The sequence below is a fragment of the Vanacampus margaritifer genome, chromosome 8 (genome assembly GCF_051991255.1).
Source record: "Vanacampus margaritifer isolate UIUO_Vmar chromosome 8, RoL_Vmar_1.0, whole genome shotgun sequence".
NCBI lineage: Eukaryota > Metazoa > Chordata > Actinopteri > Syngnathiformes > Syngnathidae > Vanacampus > Vanacampus margaritifer.
Window position 1 is genome coordinate 3,658,018 of NC_135439.1, and position 18,439 is coordinate 3,676,456.

Consider the following 18,439-nt stretch of genomic DNA (forward strand, 5'->3'; position numbering starts at 1 on the left):
TGGTGGGGCATTTAAAAAAAAGTTGTATCTACAGGGAAGCATTTCAGCGTTACACCACACACTTTACAATGGCAACATGCAGGAAATGCGATGAAGACAGCGACATCAACGAACCCGGTGCAGCTCTTTATGGAAACTTTATCAATTATTACACTTTTAATCCACCGGAGAATCGATTAAGTCTGATTCCCAGCACGCTTCTCCGGGATTTAGGTTACAACGACAGCCGTCAAACAACTCTGATCCTGGACGTGGGCTGTAACTCGGGGGTTTGTGAAACTATCCTCCTTTCCCTTTTATTCGATTTTTTTTTTAACTTTCATATTTGTGTTTATTTTCTTCCATCTTCTGTTCATGTAAATGGCTTAAAAAGAAAAAAAAAAGACTGTAATCCCCGAGGGGGCGAACATTTGCTACGGTCGCAAATGTTGATTTCACGTCAAGGTTGTTCAAGTTCGCAAAGATTCGCCTAGAGTTTTGAAGATCCTAAAAATACCATAAGGGTTTCTCAAATAGTGTAACTAATATATAAATATTAATACTTAATAAAAATAATACTAATAGTTGGCAAAATGCTGAACCGCAGAAAAGGTGGAAGAACTTTATGTAGTAAATTTTTTTAAAAACTCTTTACAAATGAGCCAAAATGCTAATTAACATGTGATGGTTAATTGTATTTTGTTTTCCTCGAATGTCAGGAACTAAGTGTAGCCCTCTACAAGCATCTGGTGGAGACGCCAGGAGAAACCAACGTTCACCTCCTGGGCTTGGACCTGGACGAGACCCTCATTCGGCGAGCCCAGGAGAACAACCCCCTCGAGGGCGGCGTCACCTTCACCCCGCTGGACATCACCGGTGACTGCGCGCCGCTCCAGGAACACCTGGCCCGACACGGCCGCTCCAGCTTCCACCTGACCCTGTGCCTGGCCGTTACCATGTGGGTCCACCTGAACCACGGCGACGCCGGCCTGCTGCGGCTGCTCTCCCGCCTGGCCGAGCTCAGCCGGCACTTGCTGCTGGAGGCGCAACCCTGGAAGTGTTACCGCTCGGCGGCCCGCAGGCTCAGGAGGCTGGGTCGCTCGGAGTTTGACCACTTTAAGAGTCTTAAAGTGCGCGGGGACGTGAGCGAACAGGCCAGGGAGCATCTGGAGAAACACTGCGACATGGAGATGGTGCGCAGCTTCGGCAGCACCGCGTGGGACAGGAAATTGCTGCTTTTTAAACGGATTGGAAATGTAAATACAGTGGAAAACACTCGCCTATTCAAATGAATGGAAATGCTATTATTCCCTGCTAGTGTGCACAACAAAATGCTAGTCTCAGTGGGGGGGGGGAATAGCTCACTACAGTATTCTTATTTATAAAAACAATAACATATTTAAATGGAATATGAAGACAGTTTGTGCATTTCATGTTTCAACAATCCAGCAATTCTCTAAACAGCTTATCCTCATCATTTTAATCATAAATTGATTAAATACACAACACGTAATTTACTTTTTAGCCCTTCCCTTTATAAATATATTATAAACAAAAAAAATGACAACTGTCAGTTATATTTTCTCTTTTCAATTAGAGCAAATATTGGGAGGTTTTTTTTTTTAAGTTGAATTTAAAACATTTTTTTTCAAAAAAAAAGGGAAAGAATTTCAACCAATTTAAACGCTTTAAGTTTAAAATTTAAAGAAAAAAAGAAAATGGAAATATTAGAATACACATGTAAATTACAGTAATTAAGTAATTGTAAATAAATTAAGTAAATGTAAATATATTTTACAAATGTAAAATACCGAAATGAAAAATGTAAAAATTGTAAATGATTTTTATTTTGTAAAACAAAAGCAAATCTATTCACAGCTGTAGAAAGCACTTTAAAAAATTAACCATGATTTGAAAAATATTTATTTTTTAATATTTTATGGCTGCAGTGTATTGAATAGATTTACCATGGCTTTTTCTGTGAAAACAAGAGAAACACCCCAGTGCAATTTTAATCATTTTAATTACAGAGTACTAAAAATAACATTACATAAAATGTCTTTTTAAAAGAAACCATTGAATATTACAAAGGTCTGTAAATCTTGTAAAGTTAGGATATAAAATCTTTGAACAGTGGTGCATAATTGAGAAGAAAAATAATTTCCAATAAAATGTACAGTATATATTAACTGTTCTACGTAAAAAAAAAAAAAAAAGCATGAGATGGACAACACAAAACTTGACATACGAGATGAGTCGCCGCCGCCATTACCGCGACACGTACACACAATCAACTCAAGTTAAGTCAATTTATGTAATATAAAAAAAAAGAAGACATTTACATTTAGTGACAAAGACCGATGAGTGTTCCCCAATACCAAACCCTCACTTACACTGGCCTTGATTCCATCACATCATACTTAATCCACAGGTTTTAAAACTGTACACAAAATGGAGGCCAAAGCCTCAAAAGTTGATCGTTCCGCCACGACGGGGTTGACGCGTCTTCTATGCTACTGTACAAGCGCGCAATCAGATCCACTGACAGCTCACGGGAGAGACTATACACACAAAAAGGATTTTTTTTTTTTTGCGGGGGGGGGGGGGTCATGCTTACAATTTGCTCCAGCCCTTTGTGAGGATGCTTTTTATTAGCTCACCAGCCACACACGTCCAAGGAGGTATTTCATCGACATCGTCACGTTTCTTGTTTTGGTAAACCGAGGAGGCGGAAGATGAGGGTCCGAAATGGCGGCGTGTAGCTTGAGTCCCCCTGAGTTAGTGCGAGCGTCAAGAGTCAAGGCAGACGCCGCCGGCGCCTTTTAAGTTGCTCTAAAAAGGAGCCAAGAAATACAAAATAAACCAATGCTAAGCTCAGTTAGCTTTGGAGAGTCAAGCTTGTTAGTGTGGTGGAACGGGAGGAGACGGGGAGAGGAGAAAAAAAAAAAAAAAGAGTCCTGCTCATTTCCTGAAAACTGCTTTTGTGTGTAGTGTCCCACGCAGATGGGCGTGTGCTTGTGTTAGCAGTCGTGAGGTTGGCTGAGTTGAGGGGGTCCCGGTTTGCGTGTGCTGGTAACGAGGGTCCCGCAGGCTAGATGAGGGGGGCCGTGTCCATGGTCAGGCATTTGCTGGGGTCCAGGCTGGCGAAGAAGCGCACGTCCCGGTCCTTGTCCGACTGCAGCGCCATCACCGTTTCCTCCAGCTCGTCCGACGAGGCGCAGCCCGCCTCCTTGAAGTAGGCTGAACAACGCAACACAGCCAAGGGGCCATTGACGGAGAGTTAGCTTAGCATTAGCGCCAGGCTCCGAAGACGCAGCAGAAAACGCGGCACGTTTAAGTTTTGTTTGCCTTGTGGATGGCAAAAAAAAAAAAAAGTGCCTAAAAATGTTCACATTCCCGTCGACAAGAACTTCACTTCCTTAAGACCATTTGTGACTGAATTTGCCTCAATTTTATATTTTTAATGTATTTTAGTTAAAGCGATACTGTCATGAAATGTGCATTTTTTTCAGTATTTTTGTGTATGTGACATTCATGCTATAATTGAGCGATAACTATGAAGGAAGTTATCAGTTATTCAGTATTTTTTTCACTGCATTAGTTGGCCAACCACCAATTGGCTAACTAATGCCACATGTGATAAAAAAAAAATATATATATATATATATATTTTATATGAAATAGTACTAGACATACTACATACAATGTGAATGGTTGAATATTCAGAACATGAATCAAGTGCAAATGCTTTTAAAATCCAAGTTTCAAACTATACTTCTTTTACCTTACCTATTTTTAAAGTATTTCAAAGTAGGGCTGCTCGATTATGAAGAAAATATTAATCACAATTATTATGGTACTAATTGAAATCATGATTACGACAATTATTTATTTTTTGGTACAAAACAAGAAAAGGTTTAAAAATATTCAGACAAACAAAAATCTTTGAAATGCTACAATTATGCAAGATCCTTATGGATGATTTAAAAAAAAAAAAAAAAATTGGGTGCAAATGTATCAATTTAAACAACTCAAATTTATTTATTTATTTTTAACAATTATGCAGATTTTGTAATTGTGGAGTGTAATAATTGAAATTGTAATTGAATTCCGATGAATTGCAGAGCCCTACCATAATTAAAAAAAAAAAAAAAAAAACATTTACGATGAGTTCTATGGTGTTCCTGATTGGCGCCGTACCTTTCTCCATGACGCTCTGCCGCAGGGCCTTGGCCACCAGCACGCGCACGTTGGCAACCGGGTCTGACGAGAGGCTGAGCAGGCTGGGCAGCAGGTGCTGACTGAACTGGTCCATGGGCATGCAGTCCTCCTCCACCACCGCCTGGACCGCGCAGCACCGCGGCAAACGAAGCACGTCAGGAGGCGCGGAAGGACGAAACATCCAGGAGCTTTGACGCCAACTCGCTTACCTGGCAGATGAAGGCGAAGGCTTGCCGTCCCACCCATTTGGGACAATGGCAGAACCTGACGGTGAGCTCGTTGATGAAGTTCACGCCCAGATCGTCGGCGCCGCTTGAGTACAACTTCTGGAGGATCTCCACCACCTGACAACATCATTCATCAAATTTGTTAAAAAAAATAATTAAAAAAATACATGGGGCCTAAAAGCGAACCTTGGGGGATGCCAGTAGCTTTTTGTTGCACATCCACTCATATTAAATTGACTCATGGCCTTAAATTAGGGGTGTCACGTCAGGCAATTAATTTTTTTAAATTGTAATTAATTGCATGATTTCAATAATTAACTCACGATTAATCGCAAATTTTATATCTGTTCTAAATATACAATAAAAAAAAAATTTCATCCTCTTGTTAACATAAAACTGGGAATAATGTTTAACTAATATATGGCTGCATCTTTTAGTCATTGATACAGTAATTTCATAATAATTCATAAAATTGAGTTAAAATTAAAAAGACGTATTGCAAAAAAAACGAGTGTGATATTGATTTGTGTTGGTCATTTCCCTGCCACTAGATGGCATAATTGCAAATGTAAAACATTGGTGACAGCTCAGTGCTTTTTCTTTCCATATTAAACTCTAATCTAATCTTTAACATGAAGTAACTTGTAAAATTCTGCACATTTTTAAAATTGTAAAATACAACCTCACCTCAGTCTCTACAAATATATGCACATTTATTACTGATACATTTTGGCGTGGACGTGTTAACGTTAAAGGAACTTTAAATGAACGCAATAGTTTGGACACCCCTATATTAAAGAAAGTCCGCATCCATCCGTTAAAGCAAAGAACCTTCGTAATCTGTAATACGTAACATACCAGCTTGTAGGAGATCCACCGGACTTCCGAGACCTTGTCAGAGCAGAGCGTGAGTGCGATCTGCCTGAGGTAGTCGTACACGTCGTAGTGGCTGTACAACTCGATGATCAGGATCAGCTGCCTGGAGGCGGACCCCAAACAAGGAAGGAAGGAAGGAAGTTAATTCTCCACCAGTCCACACAGCGGGATTGAAAAATGTCAATCAAGCGCACTCTGCCAGCTCGTATCGGAACCTCCAGTTGCGACTGTTGTCGGTCACCATGAACTCCTGCAGCTGGTACAAGTATTCTCTCCTCTTGTCTGCGTGAAGCAACTGTAAGCACAACATCACGCATGTCAACATGTCTGTTGGCGTGGGAACGCATTCACAGGCTGCCAAGTGGCAGCCAAAGCAACAGCTGGCACGGACATTCTGAACATTGGACAGCTGAAAATGCTTAATAGTAACATTGACAACACATGCGCCGCTAAATTTGACAAAATATTTCCTTCTACTAGGGATCAGACTAGATAACCTTAATTGATTAAAGTAAATGATTAGAATAAATAAAAAAATAAAAAAAATAAAATAAATAAATAATATATAATTTTGTTTTACCATTTGCTGCCCGGACAAGGTAATAATAAATAAATAAATTAACTAATAATAATAAACATAAATAAATAAATAAAATAAAAATAAATAAAGTAAATGAGGCTTAATTTTGCTTTACTATTTGCTGCCCGGACAAGGTAATAATACATTTAAAAATAAATAAATAAAATAAAATAATCATATGAATGAATACTAATTAACATAAATAAATACATTAAATAAAAAATTAAATAAAAAAGTAAATAAGGCCTAATTTTGTTTTACCATTTGCTGCCTGGACAAGGTAATAATAAATAAATATAAATAAAATAATAAATAATCAAATGAATGAATACTAATAAACATAAATAAATACATTTAATAAAAATAAATAAAATCAAGTAAATGAGGCTTAATTTTGTTTGACGATTTGCTGCCTGGACAAGGTACCCACTTAGCATTTATTTTGTGACTGTAAGAGACTTCCCAATTACCATTTAGCTTACTGCCTGAACAGGCTGCCCCTCTACCATTTATGTTGCTGCCCCTCTACCATTTATGTTGCTGCCCATTAATTTTTCAGGCTGAATCGGCTGCCCATATAGTCTGTCTGGTGTAAGACCATTTTGTACTAAAAGATCGTAAAGTCGATACAAATTTTAAACTGTTCAAAGTGAAAGTATGTATCACCGTATTTGGTGACTGTTTGTTTTACTCCTTAAAAAAATCATTTTATTTAAGAAAGAAATAGAATTTGTGGCGATAGATGAAGACACGTGTTCGTGTGGTAGACTAAAACAACGTGCTAACAAATATCCTAATGGTCTATTATAGTGTTTGCAATAGGCCGAGCAGATTCTCCAGTCGTACCTTGAGGAAGTCATAGAGGTGCTTGAGGACGCCGATGCGAACCTCGTCCAGGTCCTTGAGGAAGCCGTTGAAGATGGGAACCAGATCGGCCGCCGTCAGTTGGTCGCCCAGGATGACTGCCAGTTCGTGGATGGAGAACGCCAGCGTGCGCCGCACTTTCCACTGCGAGAGAGGAGGCAGACGCACAAAGTGGATGAGCGGCAGTTGCTTGTCAAACATCCTGCATAAAAGGCAGAACACTGGAAGCAAAACATTTGGGTTTTACAGCAATAAAATCCCCCAGAAGACCAACATTCGGTTAAAATTAGGGGTGTCGCGATTAAATTTTTTAATCGCATGACTTCAATAGTTAACTCTTAATCAATCGCAAATTTCATATCTGTTCTAAATAAAAATACGTTTTCATACTCTCAACATAAGTGGGAAAAAAATGCTTAACTAATAGAAATATGACTGGATCTTTTAGTCAGATACAGTAATTTCATAATTCATATAATTGAGTTTTAAAAAAGTACTGTACTGTAAAAAACGAGTGTGATATTGATTTGTGTTAGTCATTTATCTGCCACCAGATGGCATTAGTGCATTTGTAAGACATTGGTGACAGCTGAGTGTATTTTTCTTTTCATATTAAGAGCTTTCTAATTTTTTTTAAATTAAAAACACAACTTGACCCCAGTCTCCACAAATATATAGAAATTGTAATAGAAAGCAGATATGGCCAAAGCTAGCTATGACCATTTGTGCAAAAACAAAATACATTATAGATCTCAACATAAGAGGTTTTATTCATCTCAAGCCGTCCGTTTTGCGCCCACCTGGACATCAGTGGCCAGCGTTTCGTAGGTGTCCTTGAGGCAGTGCCAGTTCTGTCGGCCCAGGGTGAGCGCCACGCCAGGCAGGCTGAAGGCACAGTGCTTGGCGATCTCCGTGTCAACCGTCTGAGCCCGCGCCGGGTCCGTCATGGAGAGGTACTGATCCAGCAGCTGCTGCGGGATAACATTCTGTAGGCCAGCAAGACAAGTTAGCAAGTTTTGCAGATCGTAGAGAGCAGTGATTCCAAACCACTTTGAAACTACACTAAGAAATCCATAGACGCGCTGACCTGGATTTTAGGCTTGTCTTCACACACGGAATCATCTTTGCCTTCTTCCTCTACACTTTCAATTAGTTCAGACACCTGAAGAACAACACAATATTGGAAAAGCCACAGGAATAACACCAAGCCTTGACATTCATCTTAAAAGACCTCTTACCAGAACTGGGGAGTTAGGTGGAGACTCTTCCGGTTCTTCCAGGGGTTCCGTCTGCGTCTCCTCATCTCCTTGCTCCTGGACCGGACACGTCTCGGCGACAGAGTGGCTTTCCGTCGATTGCTGCTCCTCCTCAGCAAGACTCTCCTCGGCATCGGACTGAACCTCCACCGATTTGTTCTCAACAAGCGGGCTGTCGGCGTCGCTGTCGGTGGGGGAGTCCGATGGCTGGCTTTCCGTGGGACTGTCGTCGGACGGGCTGTCGAGCTGAGCGGCCTTCAGAGCCGCAGACAATACCTGAACTTGAGCTGGGGGGAGAACGCCGCAGAAAATCAGCCAATTTCACCAACTTAGGCCGAAAAGGATTTATTTGCTAAATCATTGTTCATCAGCTCTGCCAGTAACGTGCAGTACGACAACTAAATTATTTTCTACAATATCCTAATGTCAAATAATGGTTGTGAAACACTGTGCTATGTTGTGGCGTCCCCTCACCTTGGACATCCGGGTCGTCCATGTGCGGCTGCAAACAGTCTAAAACCATCTGAATCTGGTCGCTCGTAGTCTTTCCAGTACTGGCCTTAGAATCGGGAAGCCTTCCGAAATCGTCCGCTTCTTTCTGCTCCTCTTTCCTCGCCTCCTTCTTCTTCTCAATCATGTCCCCCATTTGACAGCTAAGCAGCTCAAGTTCGCCGCTGATGTCTGGTAGAGGAGGCCTCCAAAAATGGAAGGAGTTAAAGTTCTCATCCGCCTGCGTGCTGTCTTTGGCGTTCCTGGCGTTGTTGCCGGCGTGCGCCAAAGTGCTGAACGGCTCTCCTTGAGCGAAGATGTGGCTGTTGTCGTCGTAGTTCATCTCCTCGGCCGCCGGCACGTGCTCCGGCGACGGCGTGGCACGGCCATCTTGGTTGGGAGGCGTGTGGGCGATCGTTCGTTCCGTTCGCCGGCTGCTGCTGATGTCGGCGCAGTTGAGGGAGTTCAAGGAGCAGTCGCTAGAATAACAAAACACACGGATGCTAAAAGCTTCCTAACATCAATCTGTCCAATACAGGAAATGGGGTGGAAATGATCTAATTTATCCATTTGTTAAAGTTGTGAAGTGTAGAATGCATTCAAGGATCCGTTACTAACACATTTAATTTCCATAAAGTGTTCAATGTTTTGAGTCATTTTTACTTTTCAGCCAAAATAAGTCCACCATGCTCTTGAATGTATGCTGACAGCCAGGGCAAAGCTGAATACTTTCCCCTCTCATGCTTTTCAAGTCAACAAAGGTCCCATTATCAAATAACTCCATAAGATTATCTTGATCAATTATCCCATGTTAGTTTTGATACTACAGTGACGATATAGTGGAGTGCGTTGGTCATCTCAAGCACACCAAACACTCCAAGAGTAGTAAAGACACACAAGATGGTTTCTTTGTTGTCATGTGTGAGGTCGAGTGGTTCCAAATTTGGCATGCGTGTACCCTGCTTTACCTGTCTGACGTGCACCTTGTAACATCGAGTAGCCCGCCGTCCTCTCGGAAGTGGAGGCCTGCGCCGGTTGGGTTGGCGAAGGTGGAGATGAAACGGCCCAGAGACTGAAAAGCCGCCTGCCGCACCTAAATAAAGTTTGAAGAACATTTTGTTAGATATATTTTGCTTTAATGCACATATTTTATTGCATAAAACAGCTGAAACTGGTGCAATTAAATCTACTTTATCACATTGCCCTGGTGGGGGGACAAGGGGGGCGTAGCCCCCCGGAGCTCATGGGTTTTCCGTGTTTTTAAGTACTTTCAATGCACTCACATGACAAAGAAATAGACAAAACAACAGCATAAATTTTCAATGTATATTGAACTATCCCATATAAAATGGCAGTTTTAGTCAACTCAAAATCAGTCACATTCAAAAACATTGGACTGCCTTTGCTTTTAAAAACTATCACTGAGAATATCATCATATCTAACTAATGTGATTACTAAATTAACACATAAATAATGTTGAAGAGTTCAAATTTCATGAACAAATAATTGTATCATGGCCAAATGAAAAGTAACTCATATTAGAGCATACCACAAATGTCTTTGTTATAGCAGAAGATGTTATCTGTCGGAGTCATGTGCATACACAATGAACTACTAGAAAAAAAAAAAAAAAGTGCATTTTTTTTTGGGGGGGGGAGATAAAAAAAGCGGAATTCCGCGAATTAGCGGAAAAATCACATCCCTGCATTAAGAAGGAATGCGGTTTTCGGCGTGTAAGTGCTTTGAAATAATTTGTGAGGTGAACTGTGCTATGTATATATATTTATTTTAAAAAGACTTGACAAGCTAACTTTAAAAACTGGTAGGGACAGTCGTATTATGTTGGCGTTGTGTGCGCGTCTTACCCAGCGTGACTGGTCGCTGATGAGGCTGATGAAGAGTGGAGACAACTTTGCACGCCGCGCCTCAGGTGAGGTCGAATTGGAAACCATCATGAAGCACTCTGCGCAGGCTTTCCTGATGCCCCACAGGCTGTCTGAGCACAAGTCGAAGAACTTGGGAATCTATGTTAAAAGCAGGAAAGAGAGTGCTAAACCTGAGGTTTTTTTTTTTCATTTAAAGAGCTCGTATACAAAGAAAGTGGTCTCTTGGTGTCTCTGCCAAGCCATCAAGTGTCAAAGTGAACCAGCAAGGTGAATATTTTAGCTGAGTGAGACCGTCGACAACCATCCCTAAAGCGAGTTTGTCCTCCCATGACTTGATTAGCTAGGCTGGGTGAAGATCCAGAACCACTTTCAAGCCACAGCACAATTTTGATTGGTAAATTTGTCGACATGATGGACAGAAATACAGGAACTGCTGCCTCCACGTGTGAGAATATTTTTTATTTTCTATGCGGGCACTTACTTTTTCTGCTACATTTTGGGTTCTCGCTAGGTTCAAGCCCGGCCCCGGTCGTCATGGTAATGAACGCCGGTCTCGTTATTGGCCCAGCAATGTATGGAACGCATGTTGCTCACATAAAATACCTTTTTCTGTTCCAATACTTTTGAAGGGTACATAAGACAACAGGTTAATTTCAGGAAGAAAGTGTGCTGTAATTCGTGATCCTTTGGGTACTATTTTGACAAAAGCATATCAGAGACGCGATATTAAAAGACCTTGAATTTGTTTTAGTTTGTGAAAAAAAAAGGCATTGACCACTTCGTATCCAATGGCTTAAGAGAAACAAAATCAAGAGTAGCATAGTTGTTTTAAAAGTTCTCACCAGTAGTTTTTCTGTGGCTTCCTGACCCACAATTGAACAGAACTCTCCAAAATTAGCTGCACAGACCTGGAATACAAGAAGTAGGGGGAAGAAAAAAAAAAACATTTGCATGCGTATCCTTTCAAAAGTGGCACCCGTCATCCATGGAATTAACATTCCACAGGGAAAATAACAGGGATTTGCGTGGCTGGCTGATGCACAAAACCAAACAAAGTCTGACTTGCATATTTATGACAAGCATACCAACATACCATAATCCCAAGAAAGCAAAATGGGCTACCTTGCGCACTTGAAAGAGTCTGGCGTCGCTGCACAAGTCGCAGAATCGCGGCAGTAATAGATGCTCCACTGTGTCTTTGCTCAGCATGGTCACCACTTTACACATGATCTGAACACAAATGCGCAGCTCAAGCCGTGTTGATGCGGCACTCAAAGTCACAGATATTACTGTGGTGATGATGGCGAGTCAGCGATCTTAATGGAAAACAATAATACCTGTACCTCACGTGCAAATTTTGATGTTTAATCATGCAAAATCAATTTGCATACAATTGCTGGATCAATCATTGGGATTATTGGTAGAACAAGTAAATCTAAAAATAAACACTACCTCCAACCCTATATCTGACTTTCATCTAAGTCATAAGCAGTAGAGAAACACTGTTTTCTTAAAGGATAAGACAACCCCAAAAAAAGTTCTTGACAATATGTTCTATGCAGCTCCACTAGTCTAAATAGGGTATTCTGGTTAATGTTTCGTTAGTTGAATATGGATAAGCAGTAAAATCCAGCCGTTTTTATCAATATCAGGACGCAGCCATTTTGCCACTTGCTGCCGAGTGGAAATGACATCACAGTTACTCAGGTAACAACCAATTACAGCTCAGCTTCAGAAAACAGGTGAGCTGTGATTGGTCGTTGCCTGAGCAACATTGATGTCATCTTCAGTCGACAGCAGGTAGCAAAATGGCCGCTCCCTGAGATGGATAAAAACGGCTGGATTTTGCTTCCTAACTCATATTCCACTAATGTAACATTAATCAGAATGTCATGTTTAGACTCGTGAGGTCACATATAATATATTATTGCCAAGAAATGTTTAAAGTTGACTTCCCCTTTAAATGACTACACATAACATTTTTTTGTTTTTACTGAACACAACATGCACAATGCAGAGAGAAAACAGGCAGGACATCTTTAACCAACTCCTCCAATCATCATCATAGTGATTGGACTACAGGTTGGCTAAATCCTAACTCTGATCACTCTTGGCAAAATGTCATCTGTGAGCGTCCTCATTACGACTGTGGTTCGGAGACAAAAAAGTCCCCGTGCCGTGGATAGGATCGTGTCGAAATGACAGTACTTACAGCAACCGCCTCAATCTTGTAATCGTCGTCGCTGCTGGGTTCGGTGAGGTCCAGCAGAACCGGACAAACTTTGGTCTCCATGTCGGCCTTTGAGATGAGGCCCTGCTCCAGCAGCACCAGCAGTGCCGCCTGGCTGGTCTTTCGCACCTGGAAAAATACAATAAACAAAGAACATTTGAAATCAATTTTGAAACTTTTGAGTTTATGGAGACATCAGGGGAAACAGTGGTTTGAAATCCTACCTGGTTGTTGGGATCGGTGAGGTACCGGACTACGATGGGTACTAAGTATCTGGAGAAAGCGGCAGGGAAGTTGGGTCGGCTCTCGTGTAAGAACATAGCGATGTTTGGGACCTGCTCCATCAGCTCGGCTCGCACCGTCGGCTCTGATAAGCACACACACACACGCATCATTGTCACGCGTGAGGCTCGCACTTTAAGCTCCAAAGTGCAGGTGCGGCTATACAGTATACTGAAAGCAGCTTGTCCACGAGAGGGAAATGGTATCTACCTCCATCTTCTGACATTCTGGCAACTGTCTCCATGACACTGATGAAGTCATTTTCGTTATCGCTGAACTCACGTAGTACATCGAGCAGCCCGCGAGCCACGATCTGCCTAAAAAGCAACAGGAGCGTTGGGTCAGTTCGCCTGCCGGCAACCTGTGCGCGCCGGCAGTGTTGAAACTGTCAGGCGCATTGTGCGCACACACGTTGCAAAATCAAATAGCCAAGCTGGTTTACAACAATTAAAAGTTTATTCAGAACAAAAGAGCATTGTGTGTATGTGCTTTGTGTTTTCTGACCTGCAGGACATGAAAGAGTAAATAATAAATGGCGACAATTGTTGTACCAGTAAATCCACATTCCAACCGGAATAAACCTACGACTGTATATTTGGAGTCTTCTGTCAATACTCTGCTTATTGTGTGGCGCTCGTACAGGTATGTGATGAACACTCACCCTGGAATGCAGACTGTCATTTAGGTGTCAATAGCAGAGCAGACTTGTACGCTGTGTTATTCTTGAATTACAAAAGAAGGCAGGAGCATTTCAGGAAACTTCGCTGATTGCCTCATGGGCTGAATTCTATTTATTTTGAATGGTTGATTGCAAACCATTTAGGTAGCAAACTAGTTGTTGCCAAGTTGTGAAAACCATCATGTCTCTCTCAATTGCTCCAAGACGTAGCATCTACACAAAATAAATATCTCAAATAAATTTATAATGTAATACACTAAACATTCAAAAGGTTTTGACCAAATTCCAGTCATTTAAAACACTTCTTGTAGTGTTAAAGAACCACCTAACAATCAATAAACAAGAATAACAACTGTGCTAAAATTTGACACGGAAGAGCGAGCTGACAAGTTTACATGAAGGCTACAACTTTTTTATTTATTTAAAAAAAAAAAAAAATCATACTTCCTGCCAGATGTGGCACCTCTTTGCAATCCACACACTGACAATGATGCCATTTCCTGCACCAGGAGTGTCAAAACTCAAAGCAAGCTTTGGCTCGCTGGCCAAACAGGATAAACATTTTCTGCACAAAATTAAACACTTTTAAAGAAAAATGTTTTTTTAATTTATTTTTTTTTATATATATATAAACAGACAGGATACTACAATATTCCAAAATAAATCTTAACTATTTACAAAATGCTGCAATGTGTGCCGTGAAGACTCCCTCCGGCGCTATAATATTTATTTCAGAGAACTGCGCGACCAAAGATACAAGTGTTTGAGCTGCATGTAGGATGAAAGTACGGAATGATTGCAGGTCGCCTATCATTTCAGTAAGACAGCTCTTGCGCTGCATTATGGGATTTGTGGTTTGTGTGTCATCAGCGCATCACATCTCGCCATTAAAAATGATAATTGTGGCGATGTACTGGAATTGGAGAATGAGGAATTGCGGCAGACTGCCTTCCCTACTCATCAAGGGTGACCTGGCGGTGTTTCGCCACATTTTCGCTATTCACTAGTAGCAAATTCATACATTTTTCATTATTCCCAATTTCTTATGGATTTTTACTATTGGTGACAGGATTTGGTGACACTAAACAACCTAGTAAATTGGCCCAAAAAAAAAAGCTATTCATTTGCACAGACAGCAGACACTGAATCAAAGCCAAAAGTTAAGCAGAGCTGCAATACATTTTGTTGGCTGTGGTTAGATGGAATGATGAGGTTTACACAACAATGTTTTATCGCAATATTCACGGAAGCACCACAATGGATTTGTGTTCTTCTTATGCAAACTCTTACCTGTTAAAGACATTTTCGCTGAAGGCGTACTTCTCTAGCCTCCCAAGTGGCGTCAAGTTGTCCTGGCCTGCATCGAGGAAGGCCGTGATGCGGATGCTATCACACTCTGAACCGTAGTCATCAAATCCATCTGCAAGATGGACACGAGGCGTTCAATTTAGTGCAATTAAGCACAACATTCATTCGCCAGTCGAGTTTGCATACTAACTGGATTTCATTTAGAAAAATATCACATTTTAAAAAGCTCACATGTAAAAAATAAAATTTTAATTTCATTAGAAAAAAGTTCAATTGGCACAAAATTATGGCCTCTAAAAAAACATTTATGAAACTAAAACATAATTAGAAAAATGAATTCAAAATATAAGAATAAAATTGAAAAACTACTAAATGAGAAATTGGAATTTGATGAGGAAAAAAAAGTTCTGAATTTACATGAATAAAATCACAATTTCTTCTAAGAATAACCACCACCATATGTAATACGTAACTCTTTAAAAAAATAATAATCATAGGCATCATTTAACAAAAGGTTATTGGGTCCTCTAAAAATATGAAAACATCAAGAATAGACACAGAATTACAAGAATGGATTTAAAATATAGCAAGAGCAAAGCTGAAATATGACAAGAATAGAATTAGAATGTTCTAGGAAAAATAGAATATGAGAATAACCATGATGAAAGAAAGGAATCGTAAGACCACAAAGAAAATCAGACTAATGCTACGAGAATAAAAATCAAAAATACTATGAGAATAAAGTCATAGTTTGTCAATAGTCATGTTGTGAAAATTATGGTTTAATATTTTTCTTGAAAAATCCAACTTTGTTCTTGTAATATTACTTTTTTTTTTTAATGTCAAGTACTTACAATCGTCTAGCTCGTCATGGCCATCTTCGAAGTATAAAGATAGACCTGCAATGACAAAACGTGATGGAGGAAAATCAGTGGTCATCAACACACCAGCACCTGCTGATGCATCACACAAAAATGACTTCTCGCTTGATCACATTAACGACGTGGGGACAAAGTCTCCCTCAGTAAGAGAAGTGAATCAGCCTGCGACAGCATCGCTTTGCGAATGCAAATGAAATTGTCAGCGTACCAGCGAGTTAACAATTTTGCCATTTCCCAAATGTCCAAAATCTAACTGCGAGGCCTTGGGAGTTTTTCAAGCAGTGTTGAACCATGGGCTGACTGCCACATCGGAGCAGATGCATGACTTCCAGTCGATAACGCACATCCACAAACACTCGCAGGCAGAAAGAAGGTGTTGGCAGCCGGGGGTAAAAGAAAATACATTCATTAAAAAAAAATCTGATCAAAAGATTATGTTGTGGGTGGTTCGAGGCCGAGCAAGAATTCAACTCCTGCGGGGGAATCTCTCACACTCACCCAAGCTGAATTTGTTAATCATGTGCTTTACTGATTTGTCCCCATGGTTACTTGTTATAGTTGATATACTGTACAGCACCCGTGTTCCTGAAAGAGTAACAGTTGCTGAATCCCATTTTGTTTATTTAAAGCACTAATTTAGGGAAGGGGTGGTAATCAGAGATATGGGCGAAAAATGACTTTTATTTGACAATTAATACACTACAAAAACACAAATTAAACTAATTAAATTAGGGGAAAACAAAATAACTTTTTTTATTTGATCCAACCCGAAAGAAACACAGTATTAGCAATCTTTTGCTCTCTCGTATAAATAATATTGTTTGGATCTCATTATAAACTCCATCACTAACCATTTTAATGTGCCCCTGTACAAATACAACACTTGTAGTATTTCTAATTTTAGCCAATATAATGATGCCTCAGCACAAATGTGAGCGTGTGAGGTACACGGCTAGGAATGTTAGTCACATTTCTAGATGGCCTCTAATTCTTCCTAATTAACCGGTTTAAAATAACACTGTCAGCCAGTCTCATGTGATCATGACACATGGTGGCGAAGCCTGCTGAAATATTCATTATGGTGTGTACGCTATCGAAATCGCATACCCGCAATACAATAGCAATGGATTTGACTAGTTTAAATGAACTTTTGAAAGATAGATGTCATCGATTATTATTAGATTTGTGATTCTCCAAGTATGTTATTGGTCCCGCTAGTTGTGCACAGGTTCCTTCTAGTAGTATGTGAAGACCCGCAGGAATAAATATTCAAATTGTGCATAATGTTACAGGGGCTTAAACGTTAATTGAATCCAGTCCATTACAATACAGTTCAGTTGCATTTGGCTTTTAACTACATTAATAGTCACGGTCATTCTTTTGTTTTCAAACATTTATTTCGGCACAATCTTAATTTAAACTAATCTCTCTTGGGTGCAAAACATTTTCAATACAGAATCACTTGTGTGTAACACGCTACTGTATTGTAATAATGGCCAAGATGGAACTAAGTATTTTATTAGAATAGATAGGTTGTCACAGCAGCATAAATTTAAAAAAAAAATTGATGGTCAAGATGCAACTAAGTATTTTCTTAGATGTTGTCACAGCAGCATAATAGTCTCGCATAAACAAAATACAAAGTTAGAATAGAAAAGCAACTTTAAATAGAGTTAACATAATTGAAAATTAACTAATTTAAACGAAGGGGAAAAAAGGGTTGTTGGTTTATTGATCGATTTGAGACACACTCGCTCGATTTGTGATATAAGAAAGCAGAAGGTGTCAAGAACCATGCGCTAATGCCAGTGTTTACAGCTGGACATCGCGGGGGGATGTGCTTCGAATAGAAAAACAACTCGGGCAAGATTAAACATGTAAATGCAGGGTCGTAATACTCGTGGTGTTTTCTTTGTTAAACCCACAGATAATGTTGGTAAAAACAAACCAAACAAAATATTTTATTTCGCCTTGGTACAGAGTACATTGGTGCATTTGAACGTCTTATGGCTGAAAATGACTTTAGCATTTAGGCTAACGTTAGCTAGGTCAACACGCTTGCGTCTGCTATGGCAACAAATGACTGATAAATGCAATATAGACACGCGGATGTATTGGTCAGTGTTGTTTTACTGGAATATCGGTGCGTAAAAAGTAGTTGTAGGGACAAACGCCCCCATAAATTGAGACATTTCGACATCCCCGGTTAGCTTTTGTTAGCCGACTGGCTAGTATTGTTGCTAAGTTTGCTAACACTATTCGGTCCAGCCCTTTCGCTCAGCACTTTTTGCCTCCTGAAAGCCCACTGCAAGGAACCGGAATTCGGCCATTTTTTTAAGTCACCAAGCTGTAACATTAAAAAGCAAGTGAACGCAAAACACTGAGTTCCACAGTGGCTCTTACCTGCCATGTTGAGTATCGGCTCGGCTCTGCGGGCTGCCGTCCCGTGTGTGCTGTCACCAGGCGCTCAGCTGTCACTCAAAAAAAAAAAGAGAAAAAAAAGCAAAAGCACTTCCTGAATGTACTTCCTGGGGCCGATCGATATCGGTCGTTTGAACACAGAATGTGCTAATCAGCTTAAGCGCAAATTCGACATAATTCGGGGCCGAACGGTCGCTTTTGTGTTAGTAGGGACCTCCGCTGGACTAAAGTGGAGGAAAAAAAATTAGCAGGGAGAGTC

At 40.4% G+C, this 18,439-nt stretch overlaps 2 protein-coding genes across 2 annotated transcripts; one reads left to right on the top strand and one right to left on the bottom strand.

Annotated features, from left to right (window-relative positions):
• Positions 1–47: 47 nt before the first annotated feature.
• Positions 48–5,919, top strand: bcdin3d (BCDIN3 domain containing). Its single transcript, XM_077572733.1, has 3 exons — positions 48–269; positions 699–1,235; positions 4,205–5,919. The coding sequence occupies exons 1-3, from the start codon at positions 69–71 to the stop codon at positions 4,244–4,246; spliced, it is 780 nt and encodes a 259-aa protein (XP_077428859.1). The 5' UTR covers positions 48–68; the 3' UTR covers positions 4,247–5,919.
• Positions 1,885–18,323, bottom strand: ppp4r1l (protein phosphatase 4, regulatory subunit 1-like). The gene is made up of 20 exons (XM_077572732.1): positions 18,163–18,323; positions 15,733–15,777; positions 14,861–14,990; positions 13,102–13,208; positions 12,834–12,976; positions 12,592–12,738; positions 11,502–11,609; positions 11,222–11,287; positions 10,359–10,517; positions 9,461–9,585; positions 8,478–8,971; positions 7,986–8,290; positions 7,835–7,909; positions 7,548–7,733; positions 6,730–6,891; positions 5,498–5,598; positions 5,286–5,406; positions 4,410–4,544; positions 4,180–4,321; positions 1,885–3,219 (listed from the first exon to the last, which is right to left on the bottom strand). The coding sequence occupies exons 1-20, from the start codon at positions 18,167–18,169 to the stop codon at positions 3,071–3,073; spliced, it is 2,907 nt and encodes a 968-aa protein (XP_077428858.1). The 5' UTR covers positions 18,170–18,323; the 3' UTR covers positions 1,885–3,070.
• Between the last annotated feature and the right edge of the window lie 116 nt (positions 18,324–18,439).